The sequence below is a fragment of the Gopherus evgoodei genome, chromosome 2, assembly GCF_007399415.2.
Source record: "Gopherus evgoodei ecotype Sinaloan lineage chromosome 2, rGopEvg1_v1.p, whole genome shotgun sequence".
Lineage (NCBI taxonomy): Eukaryota > Metazoa > Chordata > Testudines > Testudinidae > Gopherus > Gopherus evgoodei.
The window spans coordinates 60,938,131-60,958,074 of NC_044323.1; the positions used below are offsets into that span (position 1 = coordinate 60,938,131).

Consider the following 19,944-nt stretch of genomic DNA (forward strand, 5'->3'; position numbering starts at 1 on the left):
AGCAGCACCCCCAGCGCTCCTAGTTCCCATAACTATGATCTTGATTTAAAAATGGCCAGTTATGGAAAATCTACCTCAACCCTTGATAAGTTATTCCAATGGTTAATTACTCTCACTGTCAAAAATTTACAGCTTATTTCTAGTCTAACTTTGTTCAGCTTCAAGTTCTAGCCAACGGACTATTTTAAACCTTTCTCTGCAACACTGAATAGATATGGGGTAGGCAACCTATGGTACGCATGCCAAAGGTGGCACGCGAGCAGATTTTCAGTGGTACTCACACTGCCCAGGTTCTGGCCATCGGTCCAGGGGGCTCTGCATTTTAATTTAATTTTAAATGAAGCTTCTTAAAACCTTATTTACTTTACATATAACAATAGTTTAGTTATATATTATAGACTTAAAGAAAGAGACCTTCTAAAAACATTAAAATGTATTACTGGCATGCCAAACCTTAAATTAGAGTGAATAAATGAAGACTCGGCACACCACTTCTGAAAAGTTGCCAACCCCTGGAATAGACTGAAGAGCCCATTATTAAGTATCTGTTCCCCATGTAGGTATTTACAGCCTGTAAGCAAGTCACCCCTTAGCCTTCTCTTTGTTAAAATAAATACATTGAGCTCTTTGAATCTATCACTGTAAGGTAGGTTTTCCAATGCTTAAATCATTCTCCTGGTTTGTCTCTGAATCCTCTCCAATTTTTCAACACTTCTTAAATTGTGGACACTAGAGACAGACAGTATTCCAGCAACAGCCAAACCAGGGCCAAATACAGATATAATATAACCTCTCTATTCCTACTCATCAATCACATCAACCTTTTTAGCCACAGCATCACACTGCAGCTCAGGTTCAACTGATATCTACTGCGATCCCGAAATCTTCTTGAGAGAGAATCCTCCATCTTTTTCCTAGACATTTATCTTTAGCTATGTTAAAACGCATACTATTTGCTTGCACCCAGTCTCCCAAGAGGTCCAGATTGCTGTGAATCAGTGGCCTGTCCTCCTCATTATTTATCACTCTCCCATTTTTTGAGCCATCTGCAAACTTTATCAGTGATAATTTTATGTTTTTTAATCAAAATGTTGTGCAGTATCTTATTTTGAAACTTCCAGATTTGAGAGTGAAAACCAGATGGAGGGGATAGGTGAACAGGGCTGTGTTCACAGCACACAAACCCCTAAATGGGGACCCTGAACTGGAGAGAGCCCTATCTCCATTCTTCTAATCGAGAACAGGGCAAAACCTAGTAGATATTTTGCAGATGAAGTAGTTGCAGATAGAAAGACAACTGAACAGGCCTGGCCAAACTGCTTCATCAGATGAATGACATTATATGAACTTAACTCTCTACCGCCTCGGATCTCCAACTTCCAGCATGATGGCTTACCATCAGCTAGGCTAGGCTAGAGGGACATTTGAAAAATACACTTACTACAGTTTCTCACAGTATGTGTGTTTAAAACAAAAAAGATTTCTCTTCCTAACAACCTATCCTGTTCCTACCTACTGTAAAAATCACAATAGTTTATTTGTGGCATCATACACAATTGCTATGGAAATGACTGGTGACAGAGTGGATGATTTAATTGTACTGTATGAGTAAACCAGTTTCTGTTTGTAGAATTACCATAATGTTACCACTCGTGGAAAGGAAAAAAAAGTATTTGAAAGACAAAGGCCTAGTATTAAAGTTTTGCTGTTGAAAGATTTTTTGCCGAGTATTTAAATCTGAATTTCCATAAGATTACTGAGTTCATATACCAGAAAATTCTGAAATGGAGAAACTTTCTGTCAAGGAGACAGACTGAATCAGGAAGTCAGCATTCACCCAAGAATCTATTTAAAAAAAAAATGTACGTTAACTCAGAGTAGAAATGAAGACAGTTATCTGAATTGCTTAGAAAGCTCTATTGTTCACACTTTCAAAGGATTCCATGCTCCCTCTCCCCCAAGAACAGAATGGGGCATGTATGAAGTGGGTGGAGGGCAGGGGAAAAGCATGAAGTCTTGTGGAGGAGAAAAGAAACAGAAATATACAGCTTTAGATATGGATGTCTTAAATTTTAAAATGTGAAATCCTACCTCCCATTGCAAGTGAGGCGGGATATTTCTGATCTGAAGTTTCCGACTCCTGCAGACGAATTAAAGAAAACAGTTAAAAAACAGAAAAAGCATCAATAGCAAAAAGTGTACATTTAAGCATATTTTCTAATCAAATAGGCAGAAGCAGATCCACAGTACACAAAAGGCAAAACAATGAAGTACAAAGGGAGGAAGTTAGATCAAAACCAATTTAAGTCCAAGTCCATCAAACTGTTACAGTAAAATTTGTTTTACATGTGGCAGCTGTGATGTTTCATAAAAGCATGTAGCTTGAAAGCTATTTTCATTAAACCTTTTCAAGAAAGACGGGAGTATCTAGCTTTTTGTATACAAAAGCATATATTCTTTGCTGCTTTTACAGATCCAGACTAACACGGCTACCCCTCTGATACAAAAATACTAGTTTTCCACCCCTCACTGTTTTTGAGAAAAACCACGAGGTTTCCAACAGGAAACTTCAAATATTTACTGCATTCTACAGCCCCTGCAAAAACAAAAACAAAAAACAAATCCCTTGATAAATAGGTTTGGTTTGAGATTTAAGGGCTTGCCTAACTGATCACATTTTAACACCTGAATTCCTGACATTCTCTGCCTCCAAAGTAAAAATCATGAAACTAGTTCATTATATTTTCACATCAAATTTATATTAGCTTTCAGTCACTTATCTAGTCAACAATATTTATTTTTATGTACTACAGCAAAGCCCAGTAAAGTTCTGACTAGATTCTTGGCCAAACCCTTTGTCTCCTCCCTTCCCCCAAAGCAAGAGAACAAATAAATGCCAGAGATGCCACATAGCCCCTGGGATTCTCAAGAATGTGTAGATTAACACAGCTCTAGCTGTACTTAGGTAGTGTGCGCGCGCATATGGTCAGTTAAGCTATTCTTGTAAGAAATCATCAAAATGGATAACATTATACCATAAAAAGAATCACTAAAAGCCCTTTGGAGGAATATGGGGTGCAACTACGTCTTAGTTGGCTAAGAATAGCTGAAGAAACACTTGCCTCAGAATACATAACAATTGGTTCAAACACACAGTATTTTGCTTTCCTATGTTTTAAAAGTTTAAAGTTTGTTTATAAAATGATCTGTATCAAAGTTTTGTGATGTTGCAAAAAAGTAACAAACAATTTTTAAAAATAAAACAAACGTACAGGCAAGTAGTGTCTTATGACAAAGTAGACTGTGCTCCCTTCTAAGTATATTCTTGCCCAACAGCGGCATGGAAGGCAATCTTTTTCCTCTATGCACATTTCTTCTGGAATGGAAACCTTCTCTCACCCTCACTTACTCACCTTTCCAACTAGTTTTTACATCTTGAAATACTGTGTTCAAAAGGCCTCTTGTGTTAAACCAAACTCCAGTTGTATCCTTAACATTTTTGGTGCATGAAGGTTCCCCTGAGAAGGTAATTACCAGGCCCAGTATTCTAGCCATACTGTGTAAATAGCCCACTTCCATATCATCTATTTTTGATGGGCAATTAAATTGACTAAAATAGCAGCTATCTTCTCAAAAAAGTTAACTCTGAAGATGAATGGATACCAACTGCAACGTAACTGTAGAAGTATTTTTTATATATCTACTTTCTTAAATAGATAAAACACATGTTTGGCCACCTCATGGTGGAGTTCACAATCAAGTGGACAGAATAAAAGTGGTCTCCAGTATAAATAAATGAATAATAAACTAGACTCCTGAATTTTGATTTCCAAGATTTATAGAACAAAGTCTGCTGGCAAAAGTCTGGAGCTACATCAGCCTAAGAAGCAATGTGAAAAGTCTGAATATTTGGAGAAATCTTTGCAATCTCAGGCAACTTTATTATGAAGGCCTTTTCATAATGCGGTTAAAAAGTCTACATCTGTGATACACTGTCCTGTGTTATCAAAATACTCTTACTCTTCAACGCAACAGTAAAACTGAATGGATGAATGTATATTTTATAGTCAAGTCCGTAATCACAGTTTAAAGTATTAGAAGATTTCAAGGCAAAGTACCAGTCATCTAAATGCTGTTCAATGTGCTTCAAAAGTGAGGTATGTTGTTATAGTCTTGCTCATTTGTAGATTCCAATTAAAATTCACTAGAGAGCTCTGAGAGAGTGTCATTACTTGCTACAGAAGGATCCAAACGTACTGACAAGTTATACCACAACAACAGTTCTAACTGAAAGAGCTCAACACCTGGTACAGAACTAGGCAATAGTATCAGAGGGGTAGCCGTGTTAGTCTGGATCTGAAAAAAGCAACAAAGAATCCTGTGGCACCTTGTAGACTAACAGACGTTTTGGAGCATGAGCTTTCGTGGGTGATGCATCCGACGAAGTGGGTATTCACCCACGAAAGCTCATGCTCCAAAACGTCTGTTAGCCTATAAGGTGCCACAGGATTCTTTGCTGCTTTAACTAGGCAATAGTTATTCTGAACGTATATCAGCTGGTGAATTTTATGTACACAGTTCCCTCCTTCCATTTCATCTAGCACAAAAACCCTGTGTTTCCTCAATTTTACCTCAAAACACAAGACAAACATAAAATCTAGTTTTATGCCCTCTTTTACCAGGTCTCAATGTTTTCTTTTTTATCTACTTTATCTTTTACCAGGTCTCAATGTTTTCTTTTTTATCTACTAAACACAAAAAAAACTTGATGAAAGTTAACTTGGCCAGTCAGTTTATTTGCACGTAGAGAAGCATTTAGGGTAAAAATGAAAAAAGGACTATGTTCCTAAATGACCAGATCCCCTATCATTTGTGGAGATAGGGGGAAACTATGGCTATGGAAAGCTTTCTGAAAGCTAGCCTCAAAAAGGTGTATCTTTCACATTATGCACTTCCAAATTTATGGCAACAGTAAGACACTTATTAATACCCCGTGAAAGTGAAATGTCACATTTTTTAAATGGACACTTCACATTGTTGCTTATAAGTTTCAAGTGTAGTCAGTACAATTAGCTGTTCCATTCAGCAGCCATGCTCCAAACATAACAGCCCTAACCTCAACTCTGTTGACTGCCAACAAGACTTTTATATCATCTAGTTTTTCTTATGCAGATCACAAAAATGTAAGTAGAAAGGTTGAGGGGGAGGGAATCCTTTCACATTACTGTTGTACTGTAGTCAATGCAGTTAAAACACATACACACAAAGTTCAGCCCCCACCCAGAGTCGTCATGCAACTAATGTGATAGGAGAGACCAAAGACACTTTCTAGAAAATGAGTGCAAAAAATATTTCTTCAAAAGTAAAAAGGTTTAAGGCTTTTCACCCAAAAGCAGTGGGGGGGGGGCAAGGAGAGGGAGGATGCTATATCATGCCATATAGCAGTCTCACCAGGCATCAGGAATGTACAACAATGATAAATGCATGATTCTCTCAGCTTCTCAAACTTGGACAGGATTGTACCTACCACCACTGTTGTACAACTTTGGCAACATTGTTTAACAGCTTGTCGTGCCAATAAAATATTATTGAATTATGTTCATCAGATCTTTGTACACACTCCCATGCAGGATCACCACACAACTTTACTTCAATAACTTCTGAGAAAGTATCATGAACCAAACCACATGCAAAATCTGTTAATATGGTCCACAGACAACTCCTGGTCACTAATTTCAGTGAGACAGACACCACTATCTAGCTTTCATTAGACCAGGATTTTTCTCCAAGAAAATACACACTTAGGGTGCTTAAGGTGTGGAATTCTCATTTTAAAAAGATGCCTCAATCCTGGAGGGATGGAAATCAAAATCTCATTCCAGAAACATTTTTCTATTTCAGTAACCATCAGCTCATGTACATCCCTTCTAAATGATGCTGCTCTCTTTGGTAAGGTATAGCACGCTAGGTTTTAATACTATAATGTGATTGTGCTCCTGGGTCATGCTCAATCACTTTTGTTATATTAATATTTATCAATGAATTAATTTATAAAAATTAAGCCAATTGCAGTCACCCAAGATTTAAAGAAATGACTGATTCATTCTTAACTTCATGAAGGTTGTACTTATTGAATGAAATGTTTGGTGATAACCTGATACCTAAGAGTGTGTGGACATCTTAACAGAGCTTTATAATAAATCTAGTCAGTGAGACCAATTTCTCTGGTTCACCGGAGTTATACAGTTACTTATTAAAATCAGACATATGCATCTGATCTTAATAATGTGGTGTTCAGATACTTTACATATATTTCACTTTTGAAAAAGTATGTTATTTCTCGCTCTCAAAATACACACAACAGTCCTCTACCAGAAAGAGTGAAATATACATTTTTTTAGTTCCTGTATTAGGCTTCCTCCGAAACCGTAACTGAAGAAAAGAACTGGATAAACTCTAATACTATTATTTCAATTGCACTTTTGGTGCAGTGTTGGAAACTGGATCCAAATACAAGTATCAATGGTGACTTGAAGAAGTGTATTAACAGATTTATACCGTGCTCACATCAGTTTTATATGCTTACAGATTTCACTGTACTCACTGGCAGAGGAAAGTGCGGTTCTTTATTAAGTAACTGTACAGTGGTGTGTTAAAAGTCGTGTAACACAGATTACTCAACTAGCCCATTAAAGCTTATGACCAAATAAATTTGTTAGTCTCTAAGGTGCCACAAGAACTCCTCGTTGTCTCAACTAATAAAACAATTTTTATATATCTTAGAAAAAACTTCTGAACAAGGGTAAAATCAAAACATGTTTAGGGACCCACAATGCTTGTGGCCAAGGAGAACCCTAAAGGTTTAGAACAGCACTAAGCAGAGATTGTAAATGAAAGGAAATACTGAAATGATTTGCTCCTCCCAAGAACTTCTTTTGGGGTAAAGATACTCAAACACTAGTCATGCATATATCTCTGGCTTAAATACATTTCAGCATTCTCATTCCTGTATGATGAACTGGGTGATATCTGGCCAAGGCAAATTCATAGATGTCTGGGTTTTTTTTCAGGGGAGGGGAGATTAAGATGTTGCTGTCCAAATGTGTTTACAAGGAATATCAAAAACATCTTCAACTTTTGCTCAGAGTTCCTAATCTTTATATCCAGCATTTTACAGCAACTGAAAGATTTTGCTTCTATACTGCCATTGTGTGCAACGCCTTTTACGAACAACTCCCATCAAAAAATGACAAGTTTGTATCCGAATTGTTTTGTAAATTATGTTGTGTGGTTATAGCTGTAGTGCAATACTCATCTATTCAATTTGACGTAAACAACCATACAGAATAAAAACATACAAATTAAGTTAACAGCTTACAAGGGAAAGATGTCAGCATAAAACCATGGCATTTGAAGTCAAAATGGTTCTCACACAGGATAGAAATGACTTCGTACATTTTAAAGGGTCATGAGTAGTCAACTCTTCTCTGAACATCTACAATTTTACTTCATATCAACTGCAAGAGCTTCAGCTTCACACAAAGTTGGAAATGAGCTGTCTTGATTTATGCAGTTAAGAACTCTAAAGAATGGAAGGGTAATTCATTTCACTTATGCCTATTTAGAATTGATAAATGGCAACCACTCATGTCTTAATATACTGGCTAATTACCTGAAGAAACTGGACCTGGCAAAACAAAAACAAAAACACCGAATAATAGTATTTTAAGACTTAAAGTTAAGATTTGTTACAAATAGTATATGGTCTAATAAAGAACTGGAGTATCTAAAAAGCTGTCCAGATATTCAAACTGGATTAGCCAAACACAGTGAATGTAAAGCTAAAGATTCTTGTACCAATAAAGCAAATTCCTGTTAATCAATCAGATTCAAATGATTTTGCTGGTTGCAGGAAAAATAAACATGACATTTATATTTTTAATTATTTATTACACCTACTGTTTAATCATAAAACAAAAATTAAAATGGTTATTAATGCCACTCTAGGTTTTGGGGTTTTTTTAAAAGTTGCTCTACCGTAGTGCCTAATGCTCTTCCCACAACAGTTTCAGCCACTGTGACAACGGAGTTATTTTTGATTCATACCAGTGAGAGGGAGAATCAGGTCCACATTCTATAGTTACACAAATTAGTTATTCACAAGAACTCACAATATTCTCTGTGTAGCAAATATAAAGCAGTCACACCAAGCACAAACTAAAGTAACAGCACAGTGGGAGATTTTTTAAGCTAGCAATGGAATAGCTTCTCCTGTAATTAATATTACAGTGAATTTGCTTGCCAGTTAAGTCGGGTAAGTGATTTTGAAAGACTGGGAAGATACAGTAGTTAAAATTTAATTCCTCTGTTTAAAAAGGCATGTAAGAAATTAAGCAAAACACAAAATCCTTTGAATAAAGATAAAACAAGGCACATTTATTCAGTAAATCACCTACAAGTTCCAAATAAAATTGTGGCCCCACCAGTTCATTTGCTCCTAATGAGCAATTCTGATAAATGTTTTAAAAAAAACAACAAATTTTGTTTTCATATCCCTTTGCTAAAAGGAGAATTACACTGCATTGCTTTTAAAAATACACACACATGAGATTGTTACCCTGGAAACTATGTTTAGAACTGACAAATGGCTAGTGAAGTTTTACATTTACAATTTGCTTTGTGTATTTCTATACAATACAGTAAAGGGGATAATTGCTATCTATCTCTTACCTAATTTGGGCCATAAGCTCATAAAATCAAACAAAATGCTTGCAAACAGAAGGAATATTGGGGAACAGGCTTCAAATATTTAAGTTGTCAACATTATAATATTGTTAGTATTTAAGATGGAAGATTTCTTTTGAAACAATGAAGTATTTTCCCCCTCAAAATACCAGATGAGCATGTTTAATCAAATTGCTCAACAAGAAGAGATAGTTGCTAACTACAAGTAGTTTCTCGAATACTAAAACACAGATATACCATAGCATCTTTATTTTACTGGTGAGGGGCATCCTTGAACTGCAAATCCTACTACCACCATTCAGATTTAAAACACTGTTATTCGCACAAATGGAGGCTTAGGTAATAAGCTATGTGTTACACAGCTGCCGCACTTCCCCTCCCCCAGTTTAAGAACACCATGCGTCACTACATGCAGAACAGGAAAGGTTTTTAAGTTTCAACAAAGTAAGATCTCTCAAAACTCAAAGCATGCTAGATTTAAATTTGAGGATCTGATTCTAATCTCAGACATGATGCACGTCTAATTTTCCTTTTGCACATACAAACCCAACCACAGAAGCAGCTTTGGAGAGTTGCATACATCTATATGTAACATTCAAGATGAAAATGTGGCCCTTACCTTGTCGCACAAAGGAACATTCTGCTCTCCCTTAACAAACAAAAAAAAAGTCAAGGTATGACCAATTTTTTCCCCCACACCCGAGATGTACACAATATCTGTGTGCTTGGATCTCTCTACCAGAGATTTTTTAAGAGTTACACTGAAGTACATGTATGGCCAATGTTTTATATATCTCCATTCTTATGTCGCAAACCACCAGCCATGGTACTTGACACCAGTGGAGCAATTTAGTTTCAGTGTAGGCTTATATTCTAAAAGAGAAATCTTTTGGTGTGTGAAAGGCCAAGCGCCTCTCTCCCCTTTTGTTTTGCAGACTAGATTTTTGAGGGTGGGAGTTGCTTTGGAATGCATGAAACCTAAAGGCTATTATCTATCAACATGTCCAAATCAGCTCACACTGCATAGTGAAATTATAGGCCTGTAGTCCTTATGTTTATAAAAATAAATCAGGTAATAGACTTTTAGCTAAGGCCACTTCAAGACATAATTTTGACTATTTTTCACACTCCTAATTAGACTAAAATCTTATATACATTATTTGTAAATTCCCAAGTGTGGACCATAAAGAGATTTAACATGGAAAATAATTAAAAGATACTGCAACTATTACCATATTTCAATTTAAATTCTCAGTTATTTAAAGAGAAATACTTCATTTTCCAGGAGTTTTACCATAATGAAATGCTGTTTTAAGAGAGTTTTAACTTATTTAAAAATTGATACACCACTATACGTATGCTGTGGTGAGTTCTATCATCCATCAGTAAGAACATGGTCTTTAATTTTGCAGCCACTGAGTTTTCAATGGATCTGTACAAGCAGCAAAGAGTCCTGTGGCACCTTAAAGACTAACAGATGTTAATTTTTTATTTTTTATCTTGAAAGTATTCTGTTAGTCTAAAAGGTGCCACAGGACTCTTCGCTGCATTTACAGATCCCGACTAACACAGCTACCCCTCTGATACTTCAATGGATCTGTGGATGCTACTCCACAGTCCCCTTTATCCCCCTCCCCTCCCCTTTAAAGAAGCTGCGCATTTATAAAGCTAGATTCTGCCTGCCCCACCCCCCATTCAGATGAAGGATCTGTATTCTTCAAAACAACTGTACCTCTAACTAAACTCATTTTGTTGACTGAATGCTTTACAATTATATAGGTTTTGCCACTTCTCCTCCCACTCCCCACCAACTGGTATCTGGATCATTATAAGTTGTCCACCTGAAGACTACATGAAGAACCAAACACAATGCCTTTTGCCAGCAGAAAGACACTTTCACATATGCAAAAGGATTGTTTATGAATCATCTTAGCTGCATAGCCTTCTAATCCTTTAGTAATAGCACACACTGCTAATCTTCTCCCTCCCCCTCTCCCATTTTTTTTTAATACACCAACATAATTAAAGGCTCTTCTATCTCCTCAAATATTTTAGTGGTGCCTACTAGTGCTGCTGGTGCTGAGGCCATCAGCATTTCCAATACAAACCCAGTTTTCACAGATTTGTATCAGCCATAAGAAGCAGCTCCAAACTGAAACTTGTTGCATACCAAGTCTCTGCTGCAAACTATAGTCGGTTTGGAGGGACTGTGTTTAAGGACAGGAAGCATTTACAATCTTCACTAGCAAGTTCTGCTATTTTTACACTTCAAGAGGGGAAAAAAAGTCATCTAAGCTTATATTAAAGCCATTTTTAGGCAAATATAGGCACTAATGCCTGTAATTAAAATAGTCAACAAGTTACTTCACTTCAAAGTGCTGCTGCTGAACAGAAACAAACAATCAAAACATCTATTTCACAGATATTTTCAGAGAAGTTACTGCCTGTGTGCCCATCAGCTAGCAGCTTGATGTAAATATGTATTGATCTCTCTCATTGACCATGGTTATAAAGTCTGGGGGAGGAGGGGATTTTTGGTGGGGTGAGATGATGTGGGGTTAATCCAGGAAGGACGAGTCACTAAACTGTCCTGAAGACTAAATTTAAACAATCAATGAGTGCAGTAATGTTTATAGTTAAACCTACTATTCTCTAAGTATTACCAATCCCAACGTGTTCAAAAATCATGAAATTGTCTTAAATACAATATTTTTGCCTTCTACTTTCCCCTAGCCTTTAATGTCACATTTTCAAGGTTCTTGCCACAATTATAAGGGCTAGAAACTTTTCACAATGAAATCTCAGGGTATGTCTACACTACGGGATTATTCCGATTTTACATAAACCGGTTTTGTAAAACAGATTCTACAAAGTCAAGTGCACGCGGCCACACTAAGCATATTAATTCGGCGGTGTGCGTCCATGTACCGAGGCTAGCGTCGATTTCCAGAGCGTTGCACTGTGGGTAGCTATCCCGTAGCTATCCCATAGTTCCCGCAATCTCCCCCGCTCATTGGAATTCTGGGTTGAGATCTCAATGCAAAAACAGTGTCACGGGTGATTCTGGGTAAATGTCGTCACTCAATCCTTCCTCCATGAAAGCAACGGCAGACAATCATTTCACGCCCTTTTTCCCTGGATTGCCCTGGCAGACGCCATAACATGGCAATCATGGAGCCCGTTTTGCCTTTTGTCACTGTCACCGTACGTATACTGGATGCTGCTGACAGACGCGGTACTGCAGTGCTACAGAGCAGCATTCATTTGCCTTTGCAAAAGTAGCAGAGATGGTTACCATCCCTATTGCACTGTCTGCCACTGTAAATTGGAGATGAGATGACAGTTATCAGTCGTTTTGTACGGTCTGCTGCTGTCATGGGTGCTCCTAGCTGGCCTCGCTTAGGTCGGCCGGGGGCGCATGGACAAAAATGGGAATGACTCCCTGGGTCATTCCCTTCTTTATGTTTTGTCTAAAAATAGAGTCAGTTCTGCCTAGAATATGGGGCAAGTGTACTAGAGAACCAGAAAGCACAGCCGCTCCATGTCAGAGCCCCAGAGAGCCCGCAGAAATGATGAGCTGCATGCCATTCTAGGGGGTGCCCCTGCAACAACCCCACCCGTTGCTTCCCTCCTCCCTCAACCCTCATGGGCTACCGTGGCAGTATCCCCCCATTTGTGTGATGAAGAAATAAAGAAAGCAGGAATAAGAAACACTGACTTTTTAGTGAGATTAAATGAGGGGGAAGAAGCCTCCAGCTGCTAGGATAGTCCAGGCAGGACATTAAACGGTCGGGGGGAGAGGAGCGCAGCCTCCCGCTGCTATGATAGTCCAGGCAGTACAGAATCTTTTCTTGAGACATGAAAGTGGGGGGCTGATAGAGCTCAGCCTCCAGTTGCTATGATGAGGACGGTTAGCAGCTGTTTTGTACCATCTGCCTGGAATGACCGGGAGACATTCCCATTTTTACCCAGGCGCCCCTGGCCGACCTCATGGAGGCCAGCCAGGAGCACTCACGGGCTGATGATGACGGATAGCAGTCATATTGTACTGTCTGCCATCGGGAAGGGGATGCTGGTGTTCAGCACTGCAGCACCCCGTCTACCAGCAGCATGCAGTAGACATAGGGTGACATTGAAAAAAGGGAGGAAAAAACGTTTCTCGCTTTTCTTTCGGGGGGGGGGTGAAGAGTGTAAATTGACGATATATACCCTGAAACACCCGGGAAAATGTTTTTGACCCTTCAGGCATTGGGAGCTCAGCCAAGAATGCAAATGCTTTTCGGAGACTGCGGGGACTGTGGGATAGCTGGAGTCCTCAGTACCCCCTCCCTCCCTCCATGAGTGTCCATTTGATACTTTGGCTTTCCGTTACGTTTGTCACACAGCACTGTGCTGTGGACTCTGTATCATAGCCTGGAGATTTTTTCAAACGCTTTGGCATTTCGTCTTCTGTAACAGAGCTCTGATAGAACAGATTTGTCTCCCCATACAGCGATCAGATCCAGTATCTCCCGTACGGTCCATGCTGGAGCTCTTTTTGGATTTGGGACTGCATCGCCACCCATGCTGATCAGAGCTCCACGCTGGGCAAACAGGAAAGGATATTCAAAAGTTCACGGGGCTTTTCCTGTCTACCTGGCCAGTGCATCCGAGTTCAGATTGCTTTCCAGAGCGGTCACAATGGTGCACTGTGGGATACCGCCCGGAGGCCAATACCGTCAATTTGCAACCACACTAACCCTAATCCGACAGGGCAATACCGATTTCAGCGCTACTCCTGTCGTCGGGGAGGAGTACAGAAATCAGTTTAAAGAGCCCTTTATATCGATATAAAGGGCTTCGTTGTGTGGACGGATGCAGGGTTAATTCGGTTTGACGCTGCTAAATTCGGTTTAAACGCATAGTGTAGACCAGGCCTTAGATTCTCACACAGTCACATGATGCCAGAATAAAGAGCTTTGAAGAAAATAGATATTATGATACTTGGCCCCAGAACATTCTGCTCTTCAGGCTCAACAGCATGAAGTTAGCAACTGAGGCTACCCTGGTCTCTTTCCTTTGCTATTACAAATTTGATTCTTTGAGTGCTTGGAGATTTGTTTGTTTTAATACACCAGTGATACTCAGAGAGAAGCTCGAGATCCGCAAGCAGCGTTTCAATGCGTTTCTGTGGCTCTTTGCAGCACGAGATATTAAAATACTGTGATTTAATTATTAACCAATCAGGATGCTTTTACTACTATGTTAATAACCAACTGTATTTGATAAAATAATACTTGATCAGTCGTTTTGATGTGATAATTAGAGACATACATACTAAGTATTTTCTGTCATACTGTTTATGAACATATAGTACTAGAGGGATAGCTCAGTGGTTTAAGCATTGGCCTGCTAAACCCAGGGTTGTGAGTTCAATCCTTGAGGGGGCCATTTAGGGAACTGGGGTAAAAAATCTGTCTGGGGATTGGTCCTGCTTTGAGCACGGGGTTGGACTAGATGACCTCCTGAGGTCCCTTCCAACCCTGATATTCTATGTTCTCCCACTATATATTGAAACAATGAATTCACACTACTGTGGCTCTTTTGGGTAATGCTGATCACTAATTTGGCTAATGAACCACTGAGGTTGGAGTATCACTGTTATACACAAACCTGTTTTCCTTTTACAGAAAAAAAAAAAAAAAGGTTTTCTCTCTCATGTTGCCAAAGGAGAGACCCTGACAAAGATGGGAAATGAAACCCCTGATCCTGGAATGAGCTCCATAATCATAGAATCATAGAATATTGGAAGATCACTTTTGGAAAGTTGGAAGATCACTGGACTTTACTTGACTACACAGGAAAGTAAATGAAACTAAGTGCTGGAAAAGGCACAAAACTAACCTTAAAACAAATCTTAGGTGTTGTAACAAGAGTGAGCGAACATTCAGGAACTTGTAATTTTTAGTTGAAATTCACATTTGTGAGATTAGAGAGTTTACAATGACATTTTGGAAGATCTGTAATTAAGGTAAGGTTTACCTCTGACAAAGGTGAAAAGTTATAATTTGATTAGGCAGCTCCAAATTCAGATTAATTTATTTGACTAGATGGCATAAATCTTAATACTTTTAATGCTCAGAAGTATTGTTTTTTAAACACAGAAGTACTAGCCACAAAGAAAAACTAAAAGCAGAATTTGTAAGAGCACTCAATTCTTCAAACGCAGCGTTTAAGATACTGACATATGATTAGTGACTATGTTTTAAGTTCTATCTAGCTTTTAACCACCACTGGTAACTGGAAGTTTTAGCCAACAGGGACCCACTGTGGAAGTTAGTTGTGTGGGTATACATACATGCATTGTTCGTATTTCTTAATTTTTATATAAAACCTCCCTATTTAACTGGAAGAGTAACTTTTTACTAAATTCTGCTAGCTGTGCATTTAAAAACGTACTGTATTAGGTCAATGATTTAATGGTTAAACAAGATAAGCTTAAAGCTCTGTTTGGACAGAAGTCACAATTTAATATTTCTATACAGTATTTTCTTTCTAAAAAAAGATTAATTATTACCAAATATAACAAAGTCGGTTAAATATCCTCCTTCCTTCCCACCCTATACTCTCCAACCTTCCAAGAAGAAAGAATAAGCAAGGAATGAGGATGGCTACTGGTGGATATTCTAGAACTCTGAACAGGAATAAGTTTAACAGAAATTACACTTCATCTATCCTGCAACAGCAGAGATTGCCTGGTAAATTTGCCAGGCAGATTCCCATTAAACAGGTTTTTAACTTTTTTAAACAAAGTTTGACCAGAGATTTATTTGCACTCACTCAAACTAGTAGAACCATACGAATTCACACTAAGAATTATTGTAAATTACTTGCTACTTCACAAAATTCAGTAAACAAACAAAATTTTAAAAAGCCAATGCATCATAAATGGTTCACATATTTTGGCAAGTTTAGTTAGTATTAGTTGATGATAATGCTTTAGTAATTGTTCTGTAGCAAATTATTACGGAAATACTACAATCTAAATAGCTGTAAGAGGAAACAGTATCAGCTTATTGCTCCCTTTCAGGAGCCCAATTCAATTGTAGCATAAAATTGAAATCTATTTTTTTTAAATCAATTTAAAATCACTTCATGTTTCTTCCCTAACCCCAAATGCAGAATACTATCAAAAGCAGAGTAAAAAACAAACAAAAGTAATAATTCTCTAAATTGTATATAGTAAATAGTTAAGAATTACTTGTCAAAAACATCATAGCTTAGAAGTTTTCAGAATCACACTATTATTTTTAATCTAAATGCCCATTAAGTTTTCTCTATCGTTAGAAATCTTAAGTGGATTGTGTGTGAACTATGGGAAAAACAGATTAGCCACAGTCTCCTGGAATTTATTCCACATCTGTAATCTCTCTATTATTTTAAGTGTACCATTTGAAAAAAATTGCCTCTCCTTTCCCTACAAAAAGGGACAAAAGAACAAGAGTTTTCAGATTGTAAATAAATTCCCTATTACCTTAATAATAGAGAATGCAGCCTCAGGTTCAGCAAGATGACCAATAACTAAAATTTGATAGTTCTAGGTATCTGGACTGTGTACAAGATCTCTATGCAATGAGGCCTGGCCCTCAAGAAAGATTTTGTATCAATGTAACTATTTGGATTAGGAGCCCCTGGGGGCATGAATCAGCGTTCATGTCATGGTCAGTATCCGGCCCAGGCCGGGAAAGCTAATAATCCAAACAGCGGACAAAACTTAGTGATGAATCCTGGTCACGTGACACTTGAGGCATGTTGCGAAAATACTAAGAAGAAGCCCCCACCACCATACACTTCCCCAAAATAGCTATACTAGTACAATCCCCTGTGTGGAAGCAATTATACCAGTATAGACTATTCCCCCTTCCCGTATGGGAATAAGGTTTAACCAGTCTAAACACAGTTACACTTTGTGCCTACACTGGGGCAGAAGGGGTGTGTCTGACTACTCTAACTATACTGGAATAGTTAAATTACACAGTTTGTGTTTAGATCATGCCGCCCCAGTGTATTTCTTTAAAGTAGCTTACTTCAGTACTCATGTAAAATTATTTTTAGTAATAGTATTTTTCAGATAAGGCATTCAATAAAAGTTATCATAACTTAGTGTTTTACTTTTATGCTGTATTCACGTAAGCTATGTTTAGCCCACTGATTTAAACAATAATGTAACTCACAGAAATTGTAAAGATGTTAATTGAACATTTGCATCAGGCCCTACAAAAAGAGTCACTAACAGATTTTATTCAATTCCACTGACAAATTCAGCTGCTCACAAAAATATAACTCTGCAACACTCCAATCATACTTAGTTTTACATTGTATTTTAAGTCATCCCTCAGAAGCAGTTCATATTACGGTAAGGTTCCATGTACATAAAATACGTAAGTTTCCTTTATACACAACAGTTGTGAATTCTATTTACCAAAATAAAGACTTTCATCCGTTGGTTTCACAACACTAGGAAAAATTACCATGAAGTTTATCAGACACATATATTAAGTGATAATTTGGCTCCTACTACCAACTTTCAAACAACTTATTTCCTTTCCTATTTTCCTGAAAATAATAAATATGTTTTGAAGAGAAGAGACATTATAACGCACATTAACCTTTTTTTAAGCCACATACTGCATTGGTAAAAATGCAAGTGGTTTCCATGTTACAGTACAGTGTAAAGCTAGAACATGTGAGCTACTGTATAATCAGAGAACTACTCCAAAAGTTGCAGTATGTTTCTACTATTTTTTTGACTATGCTATTCAAAGTATTGAAATCTTTATATCTGTGTGTTCCCAAAGATAATCATAAAAGTAACACTGAAATTGATCTTCGCTTCACCAATTACATTTTAGCTTGCTATATATTTTCTATTACAGTGAACATTGTAAAATTATATTGGTTTTATTTATTTTACCTTATTTGAGACTCACTAGAGTATATCACAACCAAATATATTATCCTGGTAACTATATTACTAAGTTAACAGGTAAGGAGTTTAAGGTTGTTTGTATTTATTGACTTGCTGGATACTTAAAGACCTAAGTAAGATCAATGTACTGATTGCAATGACTATTTGCCCACATTTAAGAAAACTAACCAATTTAAAACAAAAACAAACTTAAAAATTAGTCTGTTCAAAGCTATGGAACTATATTACCACACCGAGAAGATATCATTTCTCTTCAACCATTACACTACAGTTTTATCACATTATAATTTTAGTAGTTCCACTATGAACAAAGATGTGTTATTTGTCATAGGAATGTTTCTGTACAACTAGGTATTACCACACCCATCTCCCATGAGACAGAAACTTGCACTTCATCAATAATGTAACAGAAAACATTTAGAATCTTGAAAAATCAGCTATTCATCCTAAAATGAACATGTTAGGACTCAAAATCAAGCCCCATGAAACTATGAAAAGACAGTAGAGCACTAAAATACAGGATTACCCGAGATCATCATGAGGAAAGCTATCTTGGAATCTAACAAACGTTCAAAACCCAAAGAATATTATCATCACTATTTACTAGGAGTTACTGTCCAATTTCTACATTAGTTTGCATTACAAAAAGATTGCAAATATTTAGTTTATTTCAGAACAGTGAACGCCTACTCCTACCAAGTACTGGACAAGACAATATAAATCAAATTAGCAGCAGAACTATGGTTATGAACCTCAAGACAGAGAAACTCCAAGTGGCTTAATAGAGAACACAGCTCACAAACATATGCATGTTATCTATAGAGCGAAAGTAAAAGTTCATAGAACTGTACGTTAAAGAAATAGGGTCAGGTCTTCTAATCAGCCCCTTAGAACCAGGCAAGATTTTCCTCAACTGAATATTCACAAGAGCTTTATCTAGTTTGTCAGAATATTGCCTGTCACAGGGCACCCATATTGGTCTTCAGAAAACTAGACCCCATTCTAAGCCATTCCTTCCTCACTACATTTTCAGGATTGTAGGAACTTTCTATGCTAAAGCATCACTAAATTTTTGACAATATCTTACACGCCCAACTGTTCATTTCAATAGCCATTTTGAAAAGCTGTGGTTCAAAAGCACTGGCATAGAGCAGAAAGCTGCCTGTAGCAAAAAGTAGTAAGACTGACCTCTACTACTGATCATGCATTCAAAAGTAGCATCCCGGATTCTAAATCATTGGATTTAATTTCACACATGCAGTAGTATAGACTTGCGATAATTGAACTGTATCTACACAGTGATGTAAACGTGCGGGGGCAGGGACAAAAGGCAATGTACATAAATTTGACTTGCACTCTGACAAATAGTTTTAAAGAAAAATAGTACAGAAAGTTATTAGTTTGTGGGACTTCTTACTAACAAGCCAGAAAGAAACCCTACACATGTAAAAAGTTATCTTTACTAGCCAATGTCTACGTACTAATTTTAGTTCTAGAGCCTTTGCCATTATTATTTTGGCAAACAATTTGCTGTTGCTTATTCAACTGTTCTGTGTTTGAAACAAACATTCTTAACAGTACTGTCCCATATAGCTGACAATGACTCAGTTTTAGTGGCACTCTACTGTGGACCGATAGAGTAGCTACATGGGCAAGTTAAAAGTTATACTAGAGTGCACTTTCCATTTCTATACTAAATGCAAGGTTTTCAGAGAGTGTTTAAGCAGCAAAATAAACACAGTTTCTTGGTTGAAACAGTGGCCAAATGCCCCAACACAGATATTTAGACAATCTGTGCAAATTCTACTACAACGAGTATTGGTCAAACCTACCAAAAATGCACATTTTTTATAGTTAGGTAGACTTATGCCAATGTGAACATAATAATCAAGCTCAAATAAAGTTACTGAAGTACAGCAGAACCTTACTAATTTGCATTAATGGCTAGGAAGTCCTCTGAGGATCAACAAATTTGGGTATTTAGTGAATAAATGAACCAATAACAAAACACTCAAGTATCATACTTCCCCTCCCTCCATCTACAGATTTCTGAAGTACAGGTGTTATAATACTTAGTATACTATTAAATGTTTGTCTGGTTTCTTTTGTAAGTGTGAGTCTTCACAATACGAGACCTTGTTACATCACTCTGCTATTGAATCTTTGAGAAGTGGGATTAAACTCATCAGGAGATTTGAGAGAATCATCAGTTTGGCAGATAGAACATAAAT

At 37.4% G+C, this 19,944-nt stretch overlaps 1 protein-coding gene across 1 annotated transcript in view; it reads right to left on the reverse strand.

The window, feature by feature from the left end:
- The window catches only part of IGF2BP3 (insulin like growth factor 2 mRNA binding protein 3), a 174,767-nt gene that overhangs the window by 142,738 nt on the left and 12,085 nt on the right, over positions 1-19,944 (reverse strand). The window contains exon 3 of the mRNA XM_030550773.1: positions 2,092-2,140. Within this exon, the coding sequence (XP_030406633.1) occupies positions 2,092-2,140 (49 nt within the window). The remainder of the gene's footprint in view (positions 1-2,091; positions 2,141-19,944) is intronic.